At 36.9% G+C, this 27,682-nt stretch overlaps 1 protein-coding gene across 5 annotated transcripts in view; it reads left to right on the forward strand.

Moving 5' to 3' along the window:
- The window catches only part of NHSL2 (NHS like 2), a 1,843,971-nt gene that overhangs the window by 1,255,999 nt on the left and 560,290 nt on the right, over positions 1–27,682 (forward strand). The window contains exon 1 of one of the 5 annotated variants that reach the window (XM_044057043.1): positions 22,880–23,268. The exons of the other annotated variants lie outside the window; for them this stretch is intronic. Coding sequence (XP_043912978.1) covers positions 23,226–23,268 — 43 coding nt within the window. The 5' untranslated portion in view covers positions 22,880–23,225. Of the gene's footprint in view, positions 1–22,879; positions 23,269–27,682 lie in introns of those variants that run through there. 5 annotated transcript variants of the gene reach the window in all.

Consider the following 27,682-nt stretch of genomic DNA (forward strand, 5'->3'; position numbering starts at 1 on the left):
TTTTAAAATAGTTTGTTTTCATAACAGTATATTTGATGTGTTTCTGCCTGTGCTGGTATGTATTACTGCAAAGTTTTTAGTGATTGGCTAAATGTTTTTTAGTTGATTGACTAATTATTTTAAGTCGAGGGTGATTTTATTCTCATTAAAGTTGGGTTCTTTCTATCGCTATGGGTGACTCTCATTTTTTTTATTTTGTAACTATTATCATGAGGTTTTCTTCCTATAAGCAGGTTAACCTCTTTCCAAAAGTGTTTTGGGGAATGTAAGAGGGTAACTTGTTTCTTTGTTTGGATATATATGGCACCAGTGATATACGTGTTGTACCATTTAACTAAATACTTGATTTCATATTGAACTATAACTGTTTACTACTATTGTTAAACAAAACCTGCCTATACTTCTTGTAACTTGTAATTGTTGTTTTTATTGTGGAGCTTTTCTCCCTGGGCCTCCACTGAAAAAGGACCTTGTCTAGTCGGATTTTCCCGGTCAACAAATGTACATAAAATAAATAAATAAATATTTTTTTTCTGCCTTTTGATTGATTTCTTGGCTAAGTTACACAAGACTATAATGGAGATGCAGTTGTCAGTTGTGGGGGTCCATTTCCGTTTATGTCATTCTTTATTCCTTACTGTTAAAAGATGTTTCAGTTCAGTTTTGGTGGGCTTATAAAGCCTGTGGATAAGTGGAAAGAATTTGTCTTGAAGGTGGAGTAAAAAGTTGGTTAGGCCTACAGCTGCTGTATTACAGTTCTGTAAGGATATATGATTCCAAGTATGGATTGTGAGAAAGTTTATTAGTTTGCCTACATTTGTGCTACCCAGGTTTCTAAAGGCTTTTAATATTGGTGGTAGTTTTATAGCATGGTTGACAATGGGAAAGGTGACTGGCCAGTGGTCACTTAATGATGGTGCCAGAATGTTTAGTTGACAATGGAGTTTGGTATGTTTGTAATAATCAGGCCTAGTATGGAGTGCTTGGAGAACCTGAGGTTAGGTCATCTTGGTTCTTTACAAATTGAAAGAGTCCTAATTATCCATGTTAGATGAATGGGGGGCAACATTATTAAAACTGATGTCACCTAGAATGATTAGATTAGTATTTTTGGGACTGTTATTAAGGGTATTAGTGATGAGTGACTTGAGTTTATTTGGGGAAGCAGGGGGTAGTAGATAGGCTGCAGCATTCAGTAGTGGTTTGTTTTTGTGAGATGGAAATTTGAGGAGAATCCAGTTAGAACAGGAGTCTGAAGAGGACTTTCCTTTGATAATTTTGGGTTTAGGTTATTTCTGTACAAAATTAGAGAACCTCTGCCTGATCATTTACCTGGTCTGACATCACTGACATATTTATAGGAGGTTAGAAAGTGGTGGAAACTGGGGGATTTTAGATGATTTTAATTGCAATGTTTTTGGGTCAATGGGTTTTAGTTTTATTTGAACACCTTTGTTACCTCCTTTAGCACTTGCAATTGCCTTCTTTCAATCAGCTTAAGTTGGGATATTCTTACCATAAAACTACCCAAATGATATTTCCACATAGACTGCTATACAGTACTTCCCCATACTACATTGAGACATCCCATCAAACTCATCATAGGCTAAGATCTTCCTTCTCTTTATCTTTCTAGGTACTAAAAAAAAAAAAAAAACAATGTGATGATGCTACGTACCCCTTCTCCAGCAGCATGTTCTGAAATAAACTTCCACCATGTCCATGTCACTGCTCTTCTACTCCTACATTTAAATCCCTTCTAATGAATCACTTAAACCAACTATCCATGTGCCACTGCAGCTCTTCATAAATCCAACTCCAAACTCCATCATCAAACATTTAAGGTGCTCCCACTTCAGTTAGTCTGTTTGCTCTTTCCCAGTCTCCAACCCATAAACAGTTTGGATATATTCTTTCTTTAAATAGGCACATTGTCTGCATCATTTACATTGAGGAATAAAATAGCACTGGACTCTAAACCTAGAGGAATTCATAGATTCTTTGCAGGCAACACAGGAGAGAAGAATAATATTAGCCGAGGGATTTAAATTTACCAGAAACAGTCTGGAATAGTATTGATTCAACAACATTAGTAAGGAAATTTATCACAATGTATGTTCAGGGACAACAATGGCTCCAGATTGTAAAAACCCACCAGGGGATGGAACATACAAGACATTGTTTCTGTTCCAAAAGAAATTACTGTTACTTCAAGTCAAGCTTTACCACCGTTGATGTGCAGTGATCATGGGGTTATAAGGGTTAATTTGTTGCTAGATCATTTTTCCAAACTGAAATCTAAACCAATGCACAGAAGATTAGTTACAGATTATATGGAAGCAAAACAGTCGCTGTGTAAAACTAACTGGAATTACATGTTCAGTGGAAAAACAGCAGATGGAATGTGGAAAGTTTTGAAAGAGAAATTGAGTGAAAAAAATCAAAAAGTGTTTAACATCAGGATCTAGGCATACAATGTCAGGGGCTATATTTCCTTAAGAACAAGATACCTGATTAAGGTGAGAGACAAAAAATATAAGACATGGAAGAGATGTCGAACTATAACTTTGAATGAAGAAAATTGGCCTGGGTTGAAAATAATTTAAATAAAGATATTGAGTATAATAGGAAACCTTTCAATAGATACATAAGCTGTGGAGTAAAGACATACAAATTGATAAACTGTGTTTAGATTCTAAAATTTATTCTCAGACACAACAGATTATAAATATATTTACAAAATCTTATGCAAAACAGTTTAGCTCCACAAAGGGAGTGATGAGTCAACCTACTGCCATCCAGGTAACCTCAGATACTGGAATCAAATTAGATTATGTTGAAAAAGAACTGCACAAACTGAAACAAAGCACAGGGAAGAGACGGACTTAGTAATAATGACCTGAGAACACTTCATCAAGAACTTTTAGTACTATTATATCTATTGTTTACTAGATCATATAAATAAGGGGAGATTCCTCAAGATTGGAAACGTGCTTTTATTAAACCTGTCTTTAAGGGAAAAGAGAAGAGGGCAAAACCCAGAGTCATTCAGACCTTTAAGTCTCCTTTCATATTGTGGGAAAATAATAGAGAATGCAATACTGGATAAGTTATTGTCAGAACTGGATATGTTGAGACTTGAAACCATATATCAGCATCATACCTCTCAACCTCTTAGAGTAAGAAATCTGCAAAAAGCCATGAAAAAAGTGGTACAAATAGGGACAATTTTTAAATATTGTTCTTACAAACTTGATGAAATAGGTTTTGCATTAGCATTAACTTTCTGAAGAGTATGAAGTCTAAAACTCAAATGTATGTCATTATTTTCTAACTTCAGTCTTTAATGATTTGCCACTAATATGCCAGAAAGCCACAATTTTATGAAAAATGGACGAAAAATATAAGGCAAAAATCTGGACATTCTGCGAATATCTGTACAGTTGAGAGGCATGATCAGCGTACATATATTGAAAATAGATCTATTACCACCTGTAACATGATGTTCTTTAGCAATATAATAGCTGTGAATGAAAAATTGTGTTGTGATGTAATTTATATAGATTTAATGTCAGCATTTGACAGGGTCATACACAAAACACTGATCAGTAAATTAGAACAGCTAGGTATCTATGTACTCTTGATAAGACAGATAGCTGCATGGCTTACATATAGGGCATGGCAAGTATCATACAGCAATTGAACAGGTGAAATTCTGTGTTCCAATCAGGGTGTCCAATAGGGCTCTGTCCTAGGCCCTTACTTGTTTAGATTGTATTTTTCAGACCTAACTTTTTCATTTGAAGTGTTCTACAGTCTATATGCAGATGACCTGAAATTGGGTAAACTGATTACATGTGTTACAGATAAGGCATGTCTGCAAAAGAACTTGACTAAATTGACCATTTGGGCACAGGAGAATAATATGATAAATACATAAAAAAATGGTACGTGCGTATTAACACAACCAGGTCATGAAAGTCGTTTTATGGGAAAATAAAAGTCAATGCATTTTCAATTTAGCTTAATGTATACAACCTATAGGAAACCTTTTATTAACGGAATTAAAGTAAAATGTACAACTTGCCCCTGGTTTGGTGTCTTTGCCCCCCCCCCCCACCAATTGTCTTTGTCCAGAATCATTGAGCAATGAAGGTGAGCTGTGTGAGTCCCAGTGTGTAGGTGTCCAATAAAGTGATAACAGATCTTTTTCAGTTTTGTTTTAATAAAAAATTGTAAGGTATGTCATGTTGCTTGTAATAATCACCCCATTTCAATTGTTGCTATGTACTTAATTATGGCAATGAATGTATACCTCTAACTGTCCACACATTTTCACACTCACAAAATGTCCATATACTTTGCTTCATATTTTGGTGTGTTCCTCAAAACAATGTGTTTTCCTGAAAAACACTGAGGATTGCGATTAAAGTCAATAAATAATGGCAGACATTTTTCCTGCCACCCCCCCCCCACACACACAATTGTTGTATGTGTTGTTCAGATGTCTTGCGCTAAGAGGTTAACAAGTAACATCTATCGATATTTAAATGAAGTGCTAGCATTGTGATATTACAGTGCTGGAGATGTCTGCTACCTAGGTTTCCCTTCCTGTCACTGAACCCCAAGTAACGTGAAAGTAATATCTGCCTGTTTAATGAAGTTCTGACAGTGCGGTTTGCTATTATTAGAAAACTTAAGTTGACAAATTCCTGATTGTGTTAATACGGAAGTACCAAAAAAACTAAGCATATGAGATTTGGGAGACATTAATTGAATGGTGAATATTTAATACAGTACACAATGACTGAAACTGTAGATTCATTTAAGGACCTGGATGTGAGTAAATCCAGCTCTAAGCTTTTCTAATCATATCAACCAATTGCTTAATGATAGTTATAGAACTATAAGTTGTATAAAAATATTTATAAAGTCTAGGAAATCAGAAATGATGAAGTCATTGTTTGTTAGTTATATTAGACCCAAACTTGAGTATGGAATAACACTATGGAAACCCTATAAGAACTTTGCAATATTATGAAGATTACAACATGAATTGAATATGTCTGATATCTTGCACATTTTTATTCTGGTATTATGGTGTGCACTGCCATTATAACAGCTTAGTGGATTCTGATTCTCTCGACCTCCACTGAAGATGTATTTTACCTAGCTGGACAAACTGATTAACAAAAATAAATATAGTCTCACAGTAATAAACAAAGCAAAAATTCAAGCTCTAGTTTTGTCATAGCTTAGAAACTGTAAGCATAAAAAGGTACAGGGCAGCAGGATGAATAATAATATGTTGAAAATGTAAATACTAAAATGAAAGCATCGTATAACAAAAGCAGGAACGCTGAAAGGTAGAAACTGAACATTCCAGATCCATTCTAAACATGACAGCCTTTCTTCTTGTCTTATGTTTCTTAGCATTTGTGAATTTTTAACCAGCTTGTAACACATACAGACAGGATTTAAAGAAAGCAGAGCAAATGACAGAAACTGTTGCAGCTTCTAAATGTAAATTGTAAAAACTGCATTAATATCAGTAGAAAAAGAAATGTGTTACCATTATTGCCAGAGTCATTCGTTTTTCCTCTGTGGAGTATTTATCTGCTTAAGTATTCTGATTTTCATTTTGAGTACTGCAGTTACTGTATTTATTAGCGATTCATTTCACTAGTAAACACCTTAGATCTGAGAAAATTTTATGTCTTTCTGTGACAATCATACTTACAAAATGCTGCTGTGAAATGTATTCATCTGCTGTGATATCAAAGGAAGAAAAGTAGTGTGTAGGCACTCACTCGGTAGTGAGATAACCTCAGACATTTGGTTTTCATAGTAAACCATGTGTTTCGTTTTTGTCAAAGTCGTGCAACCTAGAATGATGTGGGGGTGATGCCACCCAACAAAAGCAATATTTAAATTATAGTCATACAGTATTCTTGTTTAGTAGGACATTTAAAAAGTATTCAGAAATTAAAATTTTCACTGCTGTGTATTTTTTTCAACAATGATATTATAGCAAGTTATTGCAGACCCTGTAAAAAAGCTGCTCACTTCATAATCAGAGTAAAATGTGAAAGACGGGAGTATTAAATCACATAACCCAGAGCTTGCAGTTTCAGAATACAGATTGCAGAGCTCAGGGTCTTGTAGCATTAAGATCTCAAATGTGAGTGGCTGTGGAATTCCATTCTCAACCTTTTTCCAGAGTTTTATCTGCATTTCAGTGATTCTGTTACTCACAAAATTCTTTGCCTTTGCAGACTGTTAATGAACATGTAAGAGTCACAAAAAGAACGAAAATGCTGCCAATATTCTGCCTTTCAGGCAAGTTTGGCTATAAAACTGACAATCACGGTGTCAATGTTTGACAGGGCATGTGGAGTGGCAATTATTTCAGGATTTGCAGGTGCTACCAATCACACTATCAATAACTGACACAGGGTTTGTATCCATGTGATTGTCCGTGCTACTTTAGTTATCAGATAGTACAATGGCAGTAAGGAAATGTCCCAGTGTTCTCTGGAACACCTGAAGAACCTGAAGAAGTTATTCGTAAGTAGGGGCATGCTGAGGGTGTTCGCTGAGTAAAAAAGCAGCGGTGTTACACTACATGAACTGTATTTATTTATTTATTTGTTTGTTTGCTTGTTTATTTATTTTATAGTTGTTCTGGGAATATGAAATACCTAAACTAGCAAGATGAGCAAAGTGTCAAGCTTGACAACTTCTATACCTTCCACATGTTTCATACAAGGTAAAGATCAGGCAGTAAATATTTATTTTAGAATTCTTCCACACTGTAGCCCCACACTCAAGAAAGTTTTATAAATGTAATTTTCCTGTGTTATATTTGCCAGTAAAGGTGTAGAAAATATACTTAAATAATTAATATAGAGCATTTAATTGGATATCTAGTAAAATAAAAATATACATAACCCAGAATACACATATCTTTGATGGGACTTGTACCGTTCTAATTTCATGTAAGTATTAGACACTGGAAAGTACAGTTGTGTGAAATCTTACCATAACAGTAGATGTCCTTCTCTTTACAGTTGCAGTATTCTTTACTACAGGGATCCCTCGCCCCGGGCAGCCCAACGTTCATCTAGTACACCAAAGCCTTATAATCTTGTATGCACTGTACATCACACATGTGGTCCCTGTACAGGATGTAGGGCATAAAGGTGACATACGTATGCAGTTGCTCAGAACTGAATTGTCCCAGTGGAGAACAGTCTCCACAGGACAAAGGAGACCATGGACATCCAGAAGAAGAACATGCAGAAGAAAAAGGGGAAACCCTCAGCCAGAAGGGAATCCAAAACAAAAAAACAGAACAAACAAGAGGGGGTTGGAGGAAGGGAGTCAGTATTGCAACAGTGAAGCGAAGGACATCTACTGTTATGGTAAGATTTTATGCAATTCTACCATGTTATTTTATATCACTGTTGCAGTATTCTTCACTATAGGGAGAGTAAAAAAGCTCAAGAAACACAACTGGGAGGTGGAAGGTTGAGAAGAGCCCTCAACAAACCCATACAAAATCGTTCTAGCAAAACTGCTCTGGCCATAGAAATCATATCCAACTCATAATGTCATAATGCTTGGTATAGGTATGCACTGAAGACCAAGTAGTAGCTTCAAGGATGGAAATGGTGTCCAATTCCTTGAAGAAAGCACCAAAAGAAGCAACAGCCCTGGTGGGATGCGCTCTAACAGAAATAGACAAAGATTTCCCATGAAAAGAATAATAAAAATAAATTAGATAACCAGCAGGTGATGGTTCGCTTAGACACAGCCACATCCAATATCCTGGGATGAAAGGAAAGAAAAAGCTGCTCAGACTTCCAAATGCCCTTAGTTTTATCCAAGTAGTACCTGAGCTGTCTGTGCAATCCATGGTATGTAAGACACTCTCACTAGCAGACTGAGTAGAAGGGAAAAAAAAGGGAGCTGTACGGACTGATTCAAAGACAACTCATTTACTATTTTGGGAATAAAGGAAGCATTAGTACAATCAGACACCCTGTCCCTGTGAAAAAAAAAACAAAAAGGAGGAATGGCCATAAGGGCCTGCAGCTCAGAAACCCTCTGAGCAGAGAGCCAGCAGAAACAGTCTTCCAGCTACAATGTTGTAAAGAAGCAGAATCTACAGGCTCAAAAGGAGCCTGTGTCAATTTTACAAAACAATGTTAAGGCACCAGTGAGGAGGAATAGGTTTCCTTGGGGGCCTAAGATGCAGAAAGCCTTTAAGAAATTGTTTGACCTCAAAACAAGAAGCCAATGGAGGATTCAAGGACAGACAAACAGGAATGGCTGACAAATGGGCCATTCCAGAAGAATAAGTCAAGCCAGACTGGAGCAACTCACACAAATAAGAGAGGACCTAAGGGACCCCCACTGAAAAAGGGTTCTGGTTATCAGCATGGCACCAGTCAGAAAATATTTTCCATTTGGACATATAAGATTTTCTTGCCTCCTGTAAAACCCTGAGCACATTCTCAGAAAAAAGTTGCCTGAAAGGGAACAAAACCCCATCACCCACAGTGTCAATTGAAGAATGGACAAGTGAGAATGGATGAGAGACCCCTTGTACTGTGTCAGAAGGCCCAACTGGTGAGTTAACTTGTGGTTATTGCCCCTGGCCAGATGCACTAAGAAGGAAAACCAATGTTGTCTTGGCCAAAAGGAAGTCACTACCAAGACTTTTGGGGAATCCAGCTGAATCTTCTGCAGGACTCTTGGAAGTACAGGAAGAGGAGGGTAATCATAAAGAAACATCCCCTTTCAAGCAAAAGAAAAGGGTCCATCTTCCACACCAGTATCAATTTATTAGCTTGTGTTTTGGACCTGCTCAAGCAGTCTGCCAATAGATTTTGCTCTAAAGCAATGTAAACTTCCTGAAGAGTTAACTGATAACTGAGAGACACCTCCCAAGTCTGAAGAGCCATCCTGCACTAGAGGTAATATTTTGTGCCTCCCTGCTTCTTGACATATCACATCACTGTAGTGTTGTCTGTGGGCACCTTCAAGGGGCCTGGAGAGAACATGGGGTGAAAAGCTTGAAATGCAGAATCAGAGTTCTCATCTTTTTGAAGTGCTGAGCTGGGAGAGATGCAGAATAGGCCTCCAAGTGCCCTCCTTTCAAGGAACCAGAAACATCCTTGAATAAATGCCATCCCTTTGAGGAACCAGGAACATCCTGGAATATAATACCTTTCCCACTTGGGAAGGGATAACAGGTTGAATGGCTCCTTGGTTCAGCAGGGACCCTTCCCCTGTGACCTCTGGAAAATGACAAAGTTGCCCTATAAGAGGTTGAGGAATCCCTGGAAAAGGAGGAGATACTTCCATACCACGAAGTAACCCTGATGGATGATAGAAAGAAGCCAAGAGTCTGAAGTGATGAGAAGCCAAAGGTTAAGCCAAAGAGACAAAGGAACCTGATCTAAAGAGGAGGGGTGCAAATTTTCAGAGAAGCAAGCTTATCAGATGAAGGAGGCTTCTGGGTCAGAGAAGTCTGAGAAGCATTAGCAGAGAAGGCTTGCCTACCATCAGTCCTGCCCTTGGAGGCCTGGCGGGCTTGCCTGTGGACTAAAGCAGATCTAGAAGGATAGTTCCTCTGGAACGTGGGGATAGGAGAGACAAATATATGTTTAAGGTCCTGCAAGGCTTTGTCTTTGCCTTGAAGAGACTTAAACAGCTCAGCAGCAGCAGTCCCGAAAAGATGTTTATTATCCAAAAGTGCATCCGACAACTTGGCCTTAATGTCCTCAGACTGGAGACAAAGCCAAGAATAACTGCACATAATAGACCCAAAAGTGGCAGCCCTGGAAGAAACATCAGCAGCATCATAGCTATACTAGATACAGAGGTGAGCCACTTGAGAAGTATAACCTAAAGTGGATAAGGCAGACAATTTGCCTTCAAAATCAGGGAGGTCAGAAATAACCTGACAAGCCTGAGCAATCAAGGCCAGATCATATCTGGTCATGTGGGTCAAAGTAAAAGTAGTGTAACCCTTCTTACCAGTCCTCTCCATTACCCTACTATCCTTATCAGAAGGCAAAAGTTTGGAAGAGGGTAAGAGCTTGGAAGAAACTATTACCACAGCAGGATCAGCAGAAGGATATGTAAATGAAAATTGACAATCCTCAGGGGTCTTATAGAACCTATCAACTTTCTTAGGACCAGGAGGCTGAGAATCAGGAGAATTGAAACTAGCAATGAAAGTGTCTAACAAAGCAGCCAACACAGGATGAACTGCCGATAGTTTAGAAGTATCCACCTGAAGCAACTCTTAATATATCCTCTGAATATCAGACACTTGAGAAGAATCCCACTTAAAGTATTCCATCATCCAAGCAATTGTGTTCCCAAAGGACAATTCCTCAAAAGAAGACTCAGTGCTAATAGAGTCCTCCTCATCAGAACCATAAGCCAAAGGTGAGGGCATCTGTGAAGAATAGGACAAGGACCCATTATCAGACTCTGAATCTTCATCTGAGGAATCTCATTGCCTAGGCCATGTAGATGGGCTATAAATCCTAGATGCAGCAGGCACCAAAACCCCTTGAGGAGGCTTCAGGGCCATCAAGGCAGAACACATGTCGTGAGTAATATCTTGCCATTCCCTTTGAGGATCCTTAGGATGGACTGAAACATGCTTCATCTTTTGTCTTTTCTTGAAAGGGATAGCAGCCCTAAAAAATATCAGAGGTTCTAACCCTTAGTGAAATTCAATAACAGTACCTAGAAACTCCAATCTGACCAATATTTATGGAATCCCTCTAGGACCTTCCAAGATAATCAACAGCGGTTCCCCCTCAATGTCCAGAGCAGATGACTGGAAAGCCTCAGTGGACATGCAAAATGATAGATCCATGCTGGCCTCAGACAGGGTCATGGCAGAAGAAACTGATGTAGATGCTGAATGGCCTACAGAGCCATTACTCACTTCTAGAGGCATACCTGGTGGAGGCTAGACAGCTAAAGAATCTGGTCGAGACTTCTTGGCCATCTTACCTAGCAGGAGTATCTCGGGTTAATCGATTCTGCCATGTTACCCTGAGCTAACCATTTAAACCATTGGATTTCAAAATAAATGGCCAAGAAAGTCAAATAGCTTCTGAGCATCTTTGGCACAAACTCCTTACAGATACTGCAAGAGGTATGGTCATGGGAAGCACCCAAACAAAAGAGAGACTGTTTGTGATGATCCTTTTGGTGAACCTGCCTCCCACACTGACATTTTTTCTTCTTGGATAAAGTTAACTCTAGTTAAGCAAAATAAAATACAAGACCAAAGAAAAGAAAAAACAATCCCAACATGGCACTTATCTGATGGCTAGGTATTCAGCACAGCAGCAAGGCATTCAGACCAACGAGCAATAATGGCATTCAGTTTGGTGGCAAAAAAGTTTTGGGTAGCTGCGTCAGTATTTCACTTTTATAACCTACATTCTGCACAGGGGGCATGTGTGTGACATATAGCACATACAAGATCATAAGGCTTCAGTATACTGGCCGAACGTTGGGCTGCCCTGGGCAGGAGATTCCTATAGTAAAGACTACTGCAACAGTGATATAGAAGGATATTATCTATTATTCTTGTGCTGTGCAAAGTGCTGCCCCTTTAAAATTTTATTTGCATATCAAGGCTTACATGATGTATTCTTCACTACACCCATGACTGCATACATTAAAATATTGTGGGGTATTGTTCTATTCACATATACAAAGCATATATTATGAAAATATATAGTCATAATGCAAAATAGTATATTACCAAAATGTATATTCACAAGGCATGTTTTGATTTATTAGTTTTATTCCTTTCAGTGGATATGGCGTTTTGTTCTCCCTTTTGCAAGACTTTGTGTTTTGGTCTTCCATTGTTTGTAGTATATTATGGGATAAAAGACTGTTTCAATATCTATACAGACCTTTAATGCATCAAATTGTGGCCCTGGGATCTTCACTTATCATTGTTTTATATTACTTCCCAAACATGCCAGGTGCTATTTTTCAAAATTATTTCTAAGGTGCTTTTTTATAATGATAAATATTAGATATGAAGAATTCTGACTGTGGTATGAGTATACTGTACTGTGCTAGTTTTTTTTTTTTAATTAGATATTTCTTGTTAAATGTTACCTTCTTGGTAAGTGTAGTTCAACACTGTGACAGAACAGAGCGGATTCAAAACTAAATTACTTAAAAGTCTTTTTCTCTATTTCTGCCCTTCTTTTCTATGTAAGTATAAAGCAAAATATGTGTTCAAGTAGGGATAAAAATGACAGTCATAATGTTATAAATCCACAGCAAAAGACATTTCTGTTTTATGTGGTCTCTGAGAACAGAGTCCCATTTTGGAGGGGTCATTCTTTTTATAAGTTAACATTCTTATTTATTACATCCTTTAATCGTGTTAGGTCTTTCTATGCAGAGCCAATGTGCAGAGGAAATCAGGAGAAAAAAAATTTCTAACGTTTTTGCATGCAAATATAATTGAATAAAATTCCAAAACAAGCTTCACTCTGCTTTGAAGGGGATTTTCTTCACATCCATTCTCGTACAGATAACAACATATAGTTATGATTGAAGAACCATTAATAATCCTTTGTGTTGATATAATAATTCTAGTAGTGTCAGCTGTCTACGAGTCTTCTTCCTGTATTATCAATTTCCTTACATAATTTTAAGTGTATACCATTTCTTTAGCAGTTTCATACAGCCTTGAGCAGATCCTTGTAATTTTGCAGACTTAACTTCAACTACTTCCACAGGGGTGGGAGCTGTTCGGTTCATTCATTACCGAATCAGTGGGAGCAAGTTCACTTTTATGGTATACTGCTTATGCTTCAGCACTAAAATTTGGTATTATACATTTTTTGCTATGTGCCATTTGTATTTAGATAGAACTCCTTTAGACATACGGTGTAGATCCTTGTGGAGAACGTTGGTGTTGCTATATCATATCTTCTGCTCAGCTCACTGTAGCAGTCACCATTTATAAATGTTAAACCCTGCCGTCCTTTCATACCAATAATCTGGAAGTTAACATTCATAAAGAATATTTGGAAACTTGCATGGTGAAGGCAAAGTAGCCCACAGTGGAAAGCAAGGGGTGAAGCAGCCACTAAAAAGGAATGGGATTTGGAGCAGCAGGAGCAGCAGTTGAGAGACCATACTAGGAACCTTTCAGTTATTCAAGCATTCTTTATGCAAGTGCCAAGGTCAAAAAGTAAATTCACTCAAGGCCATTTTTCAGCACCAGATAAGTTTTTCCATTTACCCCAGTGCTGTGCAACTGTGGAGTTGGGACTATGCAGGGCTGGTGTTAGCATCTTAGGGCCCCCCAGCAAATTTCAAGATGGGGCCCCCTAGGCACTTCCAGTCTAAGTATCACCCTATCATACCCACCCCTCCTAAGCAACCTTTTTGTTCATTCTGCAAACTTTTAGGAGTAATACACACAGACTGACCTGCAGCTACAGTGCTCTTACATTACAACAGGCCTATGTACCACACTGTGTTGGCCCATCTCACAAAGGGACATTTACACTTACTGGCATTTAGTTGCAACAATCGTACATTACAACAATTTTATGTAGAAGTCTGAACTTAGGGACTGTCCCTCTGGACACCCTAGGCATGGACAATTGTTTCAGCCTTCCTGTAGGCTTGCCACCTTTCCAAATGCCCAAAGTGGGACATTTGTGCTACAAACATCAGATTTTGCAGGGCAAAACATACCCACAGCCAGTACAAAGGACAGAACTTCAGTTTTTTGCCTGAATAAAAGTTTATTCTTGTAGCATTTTAGTTCCTTATTCTGTTTCATATAACATTTAGGTGTTTCAGATACAGAATAACTGTTTTATGCAACTATTACATAAAATATAGAAAATAATTTTGCCCTAAAATCTCAGGACATTTGCCATTTTTTCACATTTTTTGAAGGACACAACTGCCCAAAGAGGGACTGTCCCTCGCAAAGTGGGACAGGTGGTAACCCTACCTTCCTGCCTCCCACAGCTTCCAGTCTTCTCCTCTGTTTATCCCCATCTTGGGCTCCCCATATCATACACATATTTTTATCTTCCTTTTCTCACATTTTGCCTTTCTGTTAAGCTTTTTCAAGAAGCCATAACTTTCATTATGCTCTGAAGCGCATTTTAAACTTTTTTTTTTCCTTTTTACACAAACTTGTCAGTGATTGAACAAAAGTTATGATTTAGGAAATAAATAAGTGTTACTGTTCAGCTTTTTTTTTCTTGCATCCTGTCATCACGTCTTTCCTGACCAAGACCGCACAGTAATAACCATTAAGGAAATAACTCAAGCCGGTGCTGTCAGTAGCAATAGGGGATGTAATTGCACTGGGATAGATTTTAGAGCATTTTCCCAACCTTTTAATCCAATGGTGGCCTAAATAAAAATCACAAGTAAGAAATGAATTTCAGTCTTATTTTTTTTTTTTTTTTTTTAATTTCAAGGCTTAATGTTCAAAGCTGACAAAATAGTACGTAAGAATAAACTAGCAAGCCTATTGTTGTGAGGATACACACAGGTCCTCTCTGGGAATACTTCTTGTCTCCCTTACCCCACAAAAAAGACAGTCACTGCCTATGCATCCATCTGATGTCAAATTGGGATGAAAGCAGAGATTCAAATTGCCACAGTCATGTATTTCAACTGACTGCTGACATACATATATATAAACATAGCATGCTTCCTCACTTTTCGCCCCTAAGGCAAAGTGAAGTCAGAAGAAAGTGGGTTCAGTTAATTTTGTTCTCTTATGTTGGGTTTGTTTATTTTGGTATTTATCTAAAGCTGATATTCTCAATACTCATATGGCTAACTCTAAACCTCTTAGTGCAAGAAATCTGGACAAAACCGGAAATAATGAAAGGACAAATGGTATTATGTTAGGATGTATTTTTCGAAGGATATGAAGTCTGAAACTCAAATGTGCGTCATTATTTAGTGACTTACATCCTCAGGTCATCCTAAAGATTTGCCAGAAAATTTGAAATTTTATGAGGAGCAGACCAAAAATATGAGGCAAAAATCTAGACATTCTCCAAAAATCTGGACAGGTGAGAGGTAAATGCATGTATTTTTATGTATGTATGTGTGTGTGTGTGTGTGTGTGTGTGTGTGTGTGTGTGAATATATGTATATATATATATATATATATATATATATATATATATATATATATATATATATATATATGGATCTATGTCAGATGATCAAGTTTTCAGAAACTCGAAATACATACAGCTGAGACCATATGATCAAGTTTTCAGAAACTCGAACATCAAAAAAAAAACTCAAAAAAACACAAAAATCTACCCTTTTTATGTTTTTACAAGGGGTCAAGCCCTGCTGCACTACCACAATCACTGCAAATTATATATATATATATATATATATATATATATATATATATATATATATATATATACCAACTCCAAGATCACACTACCGTGAGGAAAGGGGTAAATTTCCTGATCCGCACTGTACTGTGATCTCCATTCAAAGGATTTGAGTTTTCCAAAACTGGATCATAAGGTCTCAACCATATGAATTTTGAGTTTCTGAAAACTTGATCAACTGATAGGGAAGTGTATATATATATATATATATATATATATATATATATATATATATGTGTTATATATAAGTATATATATATATATATATATATATATATATATATATATATATCTATATATATATTAGAAAAACAACACCGGAACTCAGTAGGAGTATGCTGTAAACAATACAAAATGTCAAAAATCCAACAAACAGCACATAGAACACGGCCAGAGCCAGCTGGTAATTTCAACATATTTTCAGAGTATGAGTCAAACGCCAAACAAAACAGCAGATGAAATACAACCTGATGTTTTCAGCGTAAGTGTTTAACGCTCAAAAGGCAACACATATTTCCTCTAAGTAACTGGATGCTCAAAACAATTGTCTGTGCATATAAATCTACACATAGTGCATCTTTTATATGGAAATGTTCCTCTCCTTTTTGAGGTGATATGTGGTTCGAGATTGTTGTCCTTGCATAGTATTTTCTTCAAATTCTTTGCATTTCTGAAGCAAAATTTAGGTTCTTCTCCTACTATTCCTTTGCATTCCTCATTGGACATTAGTATCTTCCAATTCTTCCTTACTATGTCACAGACCCCTTCTGTATCTGTTGTATGAGTGAGGACCATTTTCAATTCTCTCTGACAATTTCTACCTCGATCAACACTCTCTTGCTCCCCTCTTAAATATGTGTAGATTTATATGCACAGACAATTGTTTTGAGCATCCAGTTACTAAGAAGAAGTATGTCAGTAATTTTTATGCTGACTGTACAATGAAGAACATTGTGTATCTGGCCACATGTTCATCATGTGACAATTTTTATGTTAGATAAACAGTAAGACAGATGAAGGAGACGCTATCCAAACATATTAGTGACATAAGGCTTAAGGATTATAAGAACCCTTTAGCTAAGCATATTAGAGACAATGAAGGGCATGGTTTCATGTTCAGAGTTTTGAGAATTGTGTATGCTTCAAAAAGGGGAGGAGATGTCAATAACAAACTTGAGCAAGAAGAGATGTTCTGGATTGGGAAACTGCAAGCACATCAAAAACTAGGGCTCAATACAGCCTTCCCTATGAAACCCGCCTTAAAAAGGTGGAGACTGAGGAGACACTTATGACACGCCCGTTCTAGGATAGCTGTGTCTACTTAATGCAACGTTTCATTGGTGGAAAGGGATTTTAAAAACAAAAGGATGTAGCACAAGTCATATGGATCTGAGGAAGGGTTGTTGAAGTGATCCGAAAGCGCTTATCCCTTGACATTTTACTAGTTTTACTAGTTTTTATTTTTTGTATCCTGAATAAATGCGTGGTCTATTTTAAACAGTTTGTCTTGGAGCATGTTTTGGAGGATTACAAGCTATTTGGTGATGTTCTGCAACTGAAAGGCTGAGACGCTATTAGACTGTGTTCCATGTGTTGCCTTTTGAGCGTTAAAACACTTACGCTGAAAACATCAGGTTGTATTTCATCTGCTGTTTTGTTTGGCATTTGACTCATATGCTGAAAATACGTTGAAATTACCACCTGGCCCTGGCCGTGTTCTACGTGCTGTTTGTTTGATTTTTGACATTATATATATATATATATATATATAATATATATATATATATATATATATATATATATATATATATAAAATATGAAACTACAACTCACCAAACATAACTACTCGAACTTCAATCAATTAAAAAACAAAATAAATTGAAATCTTATGCGCACTGCAGCCCCCTCCACCCACTGCTTATAAATACCATCCGAGATCACATTTCAGTGGGGAAAGGGAAAATTCCTTGATCCCTCCTGTTATGTGATCAGCTGTACCAAACATCTGAACTCTTGATCAACTGTACGCAATCCATACACACACACACTCCATATATGATTTTACAGGATAAAGGGGATTCTTATTACTGGTATAGGCCTCAAAATCAGTATCATGACAGTATACATGAATAACGTCATCAGACTGAGCAATGCAGTTACTCCATACTAGTCAGCTGTTTATGGCTCCTGGAATCTGTAATCATGAATACCAACAAGTGGTGTCTTAAGCTGCTATTAAGCGTCTCAACTGGTTAATTTTTGGACTGCTTTTCTCCTGCTGCATTTTCCATGGTGTGTGCTTGAATCTGTATTCTTGTTAAAGAGAAGGCTGACTTCTGAACAGTAGTGCAGACATGGCTTGGCGGCCTTTGGGAAGGCAGACACTCTGCTTTATGTCTCTTGACATAGTTTCCTTATAAGGTTTAGTGCTTTGCAGGTTATTTGTGGAGTTTTCTGATAAGACGTTGTATGTGCTATGTCTGAAGTGCGTTTGTTGATAGCCATCCCTCTCCCACCCATAGTCAAGTACAAAGGAGAAAGACTGCTTACATTTTCTGAACTTTGTAAGGTTGGGGGCAGTAGCTATGCCTCATTTATACCACCTCTGAGCAGACTCTGAAATTGTAAAGATGCAGGTGATAGATGTGAACTCATAATTCCTGTTTTGCTTTTTTCTCGTACGTTTGCAATGTGGAATAATCATGTCAGCTGTATAACTCTAGTTAAATATATCACTTCCCTGAGCACTGCAAATGACCATCTAGGCAGCGACAACAGATGTTCCATTTAATTAACTGAATTTTTTCAGAGTTACATACTGTTCGGGGAAACACTGTAAATGTTATACCTTTAACTGACATTTGTACCTCATCACCAGAGCCCCTAAAAAGTTGCAGAAAAATGTTATCAGAAAGTGCAGAAAATTATGGTCTTCATTACCTCACCTGACTTCCTTTTAATAATTTGTTATATTATTTGCTGCACATAGTTTTCTTGATAGATGAGCTGGTGCTTTTGTTTTGACTTTTCCTTAAACTGTCTGTCATGATTCTATGACATACCTTTTAAATAAAGTGCCCATCAGGGGTTTATTCTATCAGTGAATGTCTTCCCTATTTAAATTAAGAAAAATCTATCACAAAAATTGTTTTCTCCACTCTAATGACTCTGAGGTTTATAGGTGATCTTAACCCCAGTGACATCACCTGAGGAACATTTTGAGCTATATCCATACACTTTGCGCACAGACACGTCTATTATAGTCTATGAACATTTGCCTAACATGATGTCATGCCAAGAAACACTAAATTTATTTGGGCTGTGGTTTTAATAAAAGGTATACAAAGCCTTTTATTAAAAAAGCAACCCAAATAAATAAATAAGGTTAGATTATACCAAAATGCATTGCGGCTTTCCCAGTCTCGCCTGATGTTGCCGTACAATAGTATACACTTTAGTACACTTCAAATGCAGCGCAGATTAAACTTTGTACAGCAGAAAACCCAAGTATTAGACATTCATTTGGGTACTCCATCTTGAACAGACTTTAGAGGAAATCTGCAGAAAAATGCTTTTATACATCAGTTAGTGAACTGCCTGTACCCTTCTCCTCACAATACATATAACAATAAAGTTTAATTCCAAAGTTCTTTGAATACAAAAACATATTGCTAAAAACTGTGATTAAGGACGCAGTCTTTATGCAAATGGAAATAAGGGTTGAGCTGTGCTTTTTTTTTTTTTTTTTTTTTTTTACATTTGATAAGTCTGCAGTTAGGTAATTTAAATTAATTTCCTTTGAACGTGTCCATCATAAGAGGTATAGCTGGGGTGAGGCAAAGGGGGCAGTCACTCCAAGTGCAAAGTGTTGGGGGAGAGTTTGGTAGATTACAATGCCAGTATTACACTTGCAATGAGAACAGAACTCTGTGAATAACATTAACTGTTGCAGATACTTGATACAGTTGTTGCAAGTGGGTTGGCATAATGGCTAAGAGCTTCACCTCATTACAATGTACAGTGTTTATATCTTTAAACCTCTTGGCACAAGAAATCTGGACAAAGGCAAAAATAATGGGGGAGTGCTGAGGCCCAAATAATAGGGATAGGTTTAAAATATTGCTCTTATAAACTTAGAAAGTTGCTAAAATACATTTTGCGCATTGACCTACATTTTTCTCAAATATACGAAGTCTGAACCTCAAATGTCTGTTACTTACTGACTTTAGTCCTCAATGATTTTCTAGAAAATCACAAATTGTATGAGTTACAGACAAAAATATGAGGTGAAAATCTGGGCATTCTGCAAAAATCCAGACATTTGACATATGTGACAGGGTTGGATTCTAACCTCAGGTTATTGGGTAGATGCCCTTTATGGTAGCTGGGGTTATTTTTTTCTTTTCTTTTGGTCTTGTATTTTATTTTGCTTAACTATAGAGTTCATGTCATCCAAGAAGGAAAAATGTCAGTGTGGGAGGCAGATCACTTAAAGATCGTATCCTACAACACTTAAGTGATAGCAGACGCTGTAATAGAACCAATGCTTTATACCAGAATATTCTGACTCATCCAGGACATAAATTTAGTTTTATGGTAATGGAGGTTGTAATGGAGAGTCTGAGAGGTGGTGATTTGAATAACAGAACAGAATCCATTGAAGACAGATGGATAGTTGACTTGCAGGCTGATACACACCAGGATTAAATTAAATGGTACCTTTAAAACCTCTCCTGAAAGCACAGAAATTAAGAAGATGATGTGATTGGCTGTTTTTTTAATGTACTACCTTTAAATGTCCTGTCTTAAATTATTCTGGAGGATCTGAAGAAGGCACATATCTGAAAGTGCTTATCTCCAGCATTTAATGTCTCCATGAGTTTGTTTTCATGACTTTATACAGTGTTATTAAAGCTTATGTTTTAGTTTTGCTTTTATACTCCCCATACCGGGGTGTTATAATTTGACAGTTTTACTTTACATTTTGTTAAACTGTTGCTATCCTATGTTAAATGTACTTGAAGATTTAAATAGCTTCAGCATTTTCATTTAAAATATAGTGTCATAAATTATAAAACAAATAGTGGATTTTGTACAGCAAGATGAAGCTTGAAGAAATTACAGGTGTAGTTTTCTAATGACCTTGCTGTATCACTGTAAATTCTGAGCTACAGTGTCAGCTCTTGTATTATATATAGGAAAGGTTAAGTTGCAAATAAACATCTGACTAAAAACCTAGCATCTGGGCATTTAGAATTGTCCAAGGATGAAGCAACAGCTAATGACACAAGAGACTTGTTAACCCTGGAAACTCTGCTTTTCTAAAATAATGCAGAAAATGTCTGACTTAGCTGAGTTTTATTAAAGAAGATGATAAAGTCCACATATTAAAGAGATAGTAAATAGCATGCTACTCTATTGTTTTCTTTCTCATATCAAAGCCTCAACTGTATTTTTCTATCTGTCTTTAATTAAAAGTCCATTGTTTTAATTGACACTTTTTTATTTTAATAGTTTTTATTGGTTCCTCTTATGCCCAAATGCCACTTTTTTATTCATAAGTCTGATATTCTCCAGCAGTGCAATAATAGAAGGTAAAAGTAGATAATAGCAGGTTATTTTGTGTGTGTGTTTTAAAATACTTTTCATATTGCACATTAACAAAAATATATTTAGTACCAAATGATACATCTGGCTGTTCTGCACTGCAGTATTTTTGTAAAGAAACTATGGCGAAAGTAGTGTGCAGGGGGAGATGGTAGAAATTTCACTTTTTTTGTCATATTTAACTCTCCTCCCACATTCCCATCTACACTTGTATATGTAGACCCCACCTTTCCCTGACACACTTTTCCCTGAATTAATTTATGCATTCCTTACTGACATCTAAATTTCCTGGTGGGATTATTTCTGGCTCCAAATTTTAAGATTCAGCTATGCAGGAAGCTCCATGTGAGGTCAAGCTGATTTGCGATGATCCAAGTATGACACAGATGTGGAGCATTGACAGAGTCATTTACTTACTAATCGTTTGTTAGCAGCAATAAGTGGACTGTCTCAGGGACCCTTTGTAGCCTTGACTCAAAGTCAGTAAGATGTTGATGCATACTTACACACATATATATATATATGTATATATATATATATATATATATATATATATATACAGTATGTATGTATATATGTACATGCATATGTGTGTATGTATGTGTATGTATATATATATATATATATATATATATATATAATATAGTATGCATATATGTGTGTGTGCATATACACAATGTAGTGGCAATTTTGTATAGTAAAACGATGTGTTCCTGAGTAAAAACTGAAGTACTCGGAGAAAACCCATGCAGATTCCACTCAGATGGTGACAGGAGGTCAGGCTTGAACTTTAGACCCTGACAACAATGTACATCTGAGCCACCATGCCGCCCTGAATATATCTTCTACCTCTTATTTATTTATTTTATTTATTTATTTTACATTTGTTTACCGGGATAGTCCGACTGGATACATGTCCATTTTCAGTGGAGGCCCGGGGAGAAAAGCCCCACTCTTCCCTTAAGAGACCTACTTTGAGAAATTTGCTCATATTCCATTTGGCTGTTCTGTCCTCAGAATAAACCATCTACTGGTTATTGTTTTCTTACTTGTGGAAATGATGTTAACTTTTGCCAAGAATTAGCTATAAATTATAGTTTAGCAGCTGCAGTCAGCCTGAGTCTGTACTAATGACATTTTTTTTTTGGAGGGGGGTGGGTGGGTTACTTGAATGTTTGGAGAAGTGATTTGTAAGCCAGGAAATCTCAGTTTCAGTTACATGCCTTAGGTGATCTGATGTGATAGCTGTAGCAAAGGGTCATTGGGCAGGAAATACTAGCTTGAATTCCACCTTCAAGCTCTTCTCTGTCTTCAAGGTTACAGCTAGGATTTAGGAGTTTATTTTTTCCCATGTTGATTACTGGCTCACAGAGGGACTAAATTAACATTTTTCAAGTGCTTTAATGTCATTCATTTACCGTGTCTGTACCATAGCTATTCTTAAACATATGTATTTTCAGACTGACTTAATAAAACTCTGTGAGGCATGTTAAACTTTCATTCTCATAACAAGAAAATTACAGAGTGGCATTTTTTCTGTATTAGAAACATTCCTAAATGTTTCTCATTATTATCGGGATTGGCCCAAATTTGGGAAAATGCCTTTCTAGTGAAATAAGCACTGCGCTGCAGTCTCCTTTCCCTCTTTCCATAAAGAAGAAAACCAGCGATGATGGGAAGGAAAGGGTGACTGGGATGTGACAATGGGTTTAGAGGAGCTTGCTAAAACATTCAGTTCCTGCCCATTTCCTCTGTTTCTCACTGGTGCATAAAGCGGGAAGTTCTCTCAGGCTATGTTTACTGAACATTTTCACAAGGCAGAAAACAAACTGCAGTGCCAATATACAAGGAGTGTGGAGAGTCTGTCTAAGGTGGTTGGATTGTGCCCCATTATCAGAAAATCACCAGGCCATAGGTGAAGACGATGCCACCGGAACAGTTTATTTTTTATCGACTTTGTAAATTATTTGACTAAATACGGATGTAAATCTCACTGAAAGCACACATGAATGGTGGATTAAACCTTTGTCATCAATTCTTATGTTTAAAATGAGGTAAAATTATAACAGTCTGTGAATTCTCTGTGCTGTGATAGCACATTCATGTCTCTGCCAAATAATTTGCTGACACTTGAAGTTCCAGTTCCCCAGGATGGAAAAATATGGGACTTTACCTCTTTTCAGGACCAAAGAAGGTAAGAATTAAGCAAATTAAAGCAAATATAACTTATTTTGAGAGTGGAAAATCTCATGCCACGACATCAGTCTTGACTTTAAATGTAAAACCAGTGAAAGTGAAAGTTCTAAAAATCTTCCCCAGAGGCAGCATATTTAAGTATTTTTTCTTATTCTTGTATAAGATTTAATTGGAAAATGTAGACAAGGCTACAGTAGTTTTAAGACATACATATACAGAAAATTGCAGCTTCAATTTAATTCCTGAATAGGCGGTTGCTAATTGTATTCAGAATATATTGTAGTAAAATGTTTTGTTGCAAATTACTTCATTGCAATTAAAGAGACACTTGGTATGCCAGTTCAGTATATATCCCATACCAGTTCGACGTTTGACAGCAGAACTCTTATTAGCTTTTATCCTAAGTAGCAGGTTTCAGCAAACTATCAAATATATGTAACTTGTTGAAGCCCATTTCTATGACAATTAATTGTAAAACTGTCGGTTCTAAAGTTATCACTTCTAGAAGAGGTCCAAAACTAGTTCTGACTTCATTTATTTTTACTGTAGCCCCCCCCCCCCCCCCCCCATACACACACACATGTGAAACTTTTAAATGGAACAACATTTTTAATATATATTTTTTTAAGTACCATTTATAGAAGACTTGTGTTTTGCCACGGATTCAAGGCAGTATTCAGTAATAATTGACTTAAATCTGTTTTCAAAAAGATATTTGCTCATAATTTTATTAAATATATCTTGAAACAGTTTGCAAAATACAAACTTTTTTTGTTAAACTTTATTGCTGACTGATGTGAATTAGCTTTTTGTCTATTTAGCAAATAAATCTCCATTGAGCTAAAAAAGTACTTCTTCACAAAGCAGGTTTTGAAGCTTTGTAATGGACTGTTAGAATGAGTGGTGGACAGGGACTCCATGGAGGCATTTAAGATGAAATTTCACAGGTGGAGAAGAGGTGGGGGTGCAGGGGCATTAGAATGCTAAATGCAGTTAATGAGCCAAATAGGCTGTTTCTGCCAAACAGCAAATGTAAGGTAAGAACCTCTGTAATTACCATAATACTAGAAAAAAGTTACAACTTTACATTAACAGAATTAAATGAAATCTGTGGTAAAATAAGCACATGTTTATAATGCTGGGGAACTTCCTGGGAGGTTATAAATGGCCAAAAGCCTTTGTTTTCAAACAGCATCACAGGAGTGATGAACCTATGTGTTAGAAAATATTTGTACTTTCCTATTGGCTCTGATTTGAAGCTAGACTTACCAATATAGTACCCATTTACATTTTAAGCTGCCTTTTTGCAGTATTTCTTTACATTTGTTTGTGTATATTATTATTTCAGTTTTACATTGGCATTTTATTAACTTTCTATTTTGCATTCCCATAACCAGGCACATTAATTGTATGTAAGTAGAGAGCGAGAGAGAGAGGAGATAAACGTTATAGAAAAAGAAATTAATTTAGGGCACAAAAGAGTACCCCCACCCCAATATTCAGGTCTGGATTGCTGTAATATGAGTTCTCTGTGATACAGCAGATTAAAGAAGTGAGTACTGTAATGAATGGAGGTGTTATAAAATGGCACTGAAAGAATCTTGTGCTTCGAGGCTGCAGTTGAACACTGGCAGTAATTGAGTGCATACATGATGCGAGTGTGATTAAACTGTGCTGCCCCATCTTCCCACTGGGTAGTTTTTCTTGGCATTCCACTTCAGCACTGATGTTTTGGGGCAGAGAATGTCACATCTACTGCACTGTGAGTAGCGTTTCCTTGTCCGTGGGCATTATCACTGCAATGACAGTATATAACACAGTCTGTAAATGAGAAATCCACTCCCAGGAATGATCAGGCCTCACCCCCAACTCACTTGTATAGTGACTTCCAGCCTGATGTTATTGCTTAAACAATTTCCATTACAGATGGAGACTATTATGTCACATCGTGAGATGATTCCATTGTTAGGTATGGATGACAGGCATACACTGGTCAGGAAAACCAAAGTCCATGAGTGCTACCAGCATCATAGAATTTCATTCATAAACTCTTCACACTAAAGTAATATCCCACACTTGAAAACCTGCTAATTAGCAGACAGGTTTACATCTACACTGATTTAAATCTAAAGATGTTTCCTACCCAATGATTAATTAGTGAGCTTATGTATTTGTCTGTCTATCAGTGGTGACTGGACAAAGGAAGATTATCAACAAACTTAGCAACTTTATAATCTATACAAGTAAATTTATTTGCTCAGTAGTTTGATAGTTACCCATATTTTCTACAATATAATGTTATGGGTAACAAAGTCATCAGCTATGGATAGTTTCATTTTGGTGATCAGAAAGGTTTAATTCTGTACAGGGTATTCAGTTCACACTTTCATTCCTTTACAATGCATCTAGCATGTTCCTAAAAAGATAGTTGTTTATTTAGAAGGATCTTTACATTTTTCTGTCACTTAGCTTGCTTTGTGGGGCTGGTATTTCACGTGGCATAACACTCATGTATGAAGTTATGGTGATATAAGATGTTTTTGTCAGCAGAAACACACATTTTCTTTTTTAATTTAATACGAGTTTGACACTGGTTATCCAGACACTAATGAATGTTAAAAAAAATCATTAAATCTCAGTTATAATTTGGTTTATCTGTATGCTCTGTGCATGTGCATTGAATCATTAATATTCTGCATTTGCTGAATAGCTTCACTATGACAATACGACTTATCGGGATATACTGAGAATAAGTGGAAATCATAGATCCCTGGAGGGATCTCTTATATGGTAATTGTATCGATTAAAGAGGAGGAATGTTGCCAGTTTATAGCTTGTGTTCTTCCATACAGGTAACAGGTGGACCAGCTCAAAGAACTACATTTACTTCCTTCTTTCTTCTGCTTTAAAAACATCTAAAAACATGATGTATTATGTAGCCTTTGTCTAAACTGGTTGCTGTTTGATTGACTAGTTTCATGCTATCCATTGGTGTAATGTGCTGTCCTGAATCCACACCAAGATGAATTACCTTGCACTTGGAGATAACTTGAAAGCTCTCTAGGTAACCCTTTTTTAAGGACTTTTGCTATGGGACTACAGATACTGCTAGGGCAATAGTTCTTAACTTTTTTTATATCAGCACTATTAAAGAGTGAATTTACCTTGTCCTCCTCCCAGCTATGCGGGACATTCATGATCACAAATACTCGTTAGTTGTTATAGTAAGAGTTAATGTAGAGAAGTCAGTTATCTGTCTAAGAGGAAGTGGAGGAAGATTATCTAATGATGCTGCTCTGTCTGTTGTTTTAAGAAGTTTCATACTGTTGTAATATTTGGTGGTTTGAGTGAAAAACACTCACCCTTCACTTTGGTTGCTTTATCTTCTATAGAGCTTTGTTTGAGCAGGTTTACTGCAATGAGGTCTGCAGTGGTTTAGAAGCAGAATCTAAACCTGTTAGTGCAAGAATTCTGGACAAAGCCAAATGTATATCATTTATAATGTAAATCTTCCAGCATATCCTTGTTCATCCTATCTCTTGGAATATTTGTATGCAGATTATAAGGGCTAAAAACTTCCATAGGAATGTAAGGCTAGGTTCCGTAAGATCCTTAGATCAATAACCTAGAAAGTACCTATGAGCCTATAATGGAGCACAAAGGCCCAAAATCAGACACGCATTTTAAATATTGCTCCTATAAACTTTAAACAGTGCTAGAAATTGGCATGACCAGTGAGGGGGTAGAATCTTGTGGTATTAACTAGGTTAATGTAACTCAAGCTACATCTTTTTAGAGTACTCCTCAATTGGGCATGTCCAAACATGGAAATGGTGAAAGTTAAACAATGAATAACTTTAAACAGAAACTGATGCTTTTGACTAAAATACACTATGATACCACATGACATCTAAAATATGTGAAGTACCACACTGTCATGGAAGAGAATCATACCTTATCCAGGTCTGACAGAATCCCATAATGAAAAAATATCCTCCGTCTGAGATTTATACAGTCTTGGTCTGAGAATCCATCCACAGTATCTTTTTGTGAAAACGCTTATTAGTAGAGTACAACCTCACATATTGTCGCACAGACTCTGTCATACAGGAGTATCCCTTTCTGATGTTCTTCATTCCACATTGCTGCAGTCCTAACTATTGGGTAGTCCGCTGTCCAGTCGGCCCGAATACCAAAGTATATGGCTGACGTCGGTCAGGGCGCATTAGACTGACGTCAGTACGTCAGGATACTAATGCGCATGACCGACGTCATATCCTCAGTCTTTTTTGCCGCATGGTCCGATGCAGAAGCAATTTTGCGAGTGCAGGTTGGCGTTCTGAAAGTTTCTGAAGCCAGAGTTTCAGACCGAATCAAAGTTGGCTAAGTACCCGTTGGGAATATTTTGGTTT

Source organism: Protopterus annectens, chromosome 15.part0 (assembly GCF_019279795.1).
Source record: "Protopterus annectens isolate FY-2018-M chromosome 15.part0, PAN1.0, whole genome shotgun sequence".
In the NCBI taxonomy this organism is placed as follows: Eukaryota; Metazoa; Chordata; order Ceratodontiformes; family Protopteridae; genus Protopterus; species Protopterus annectens.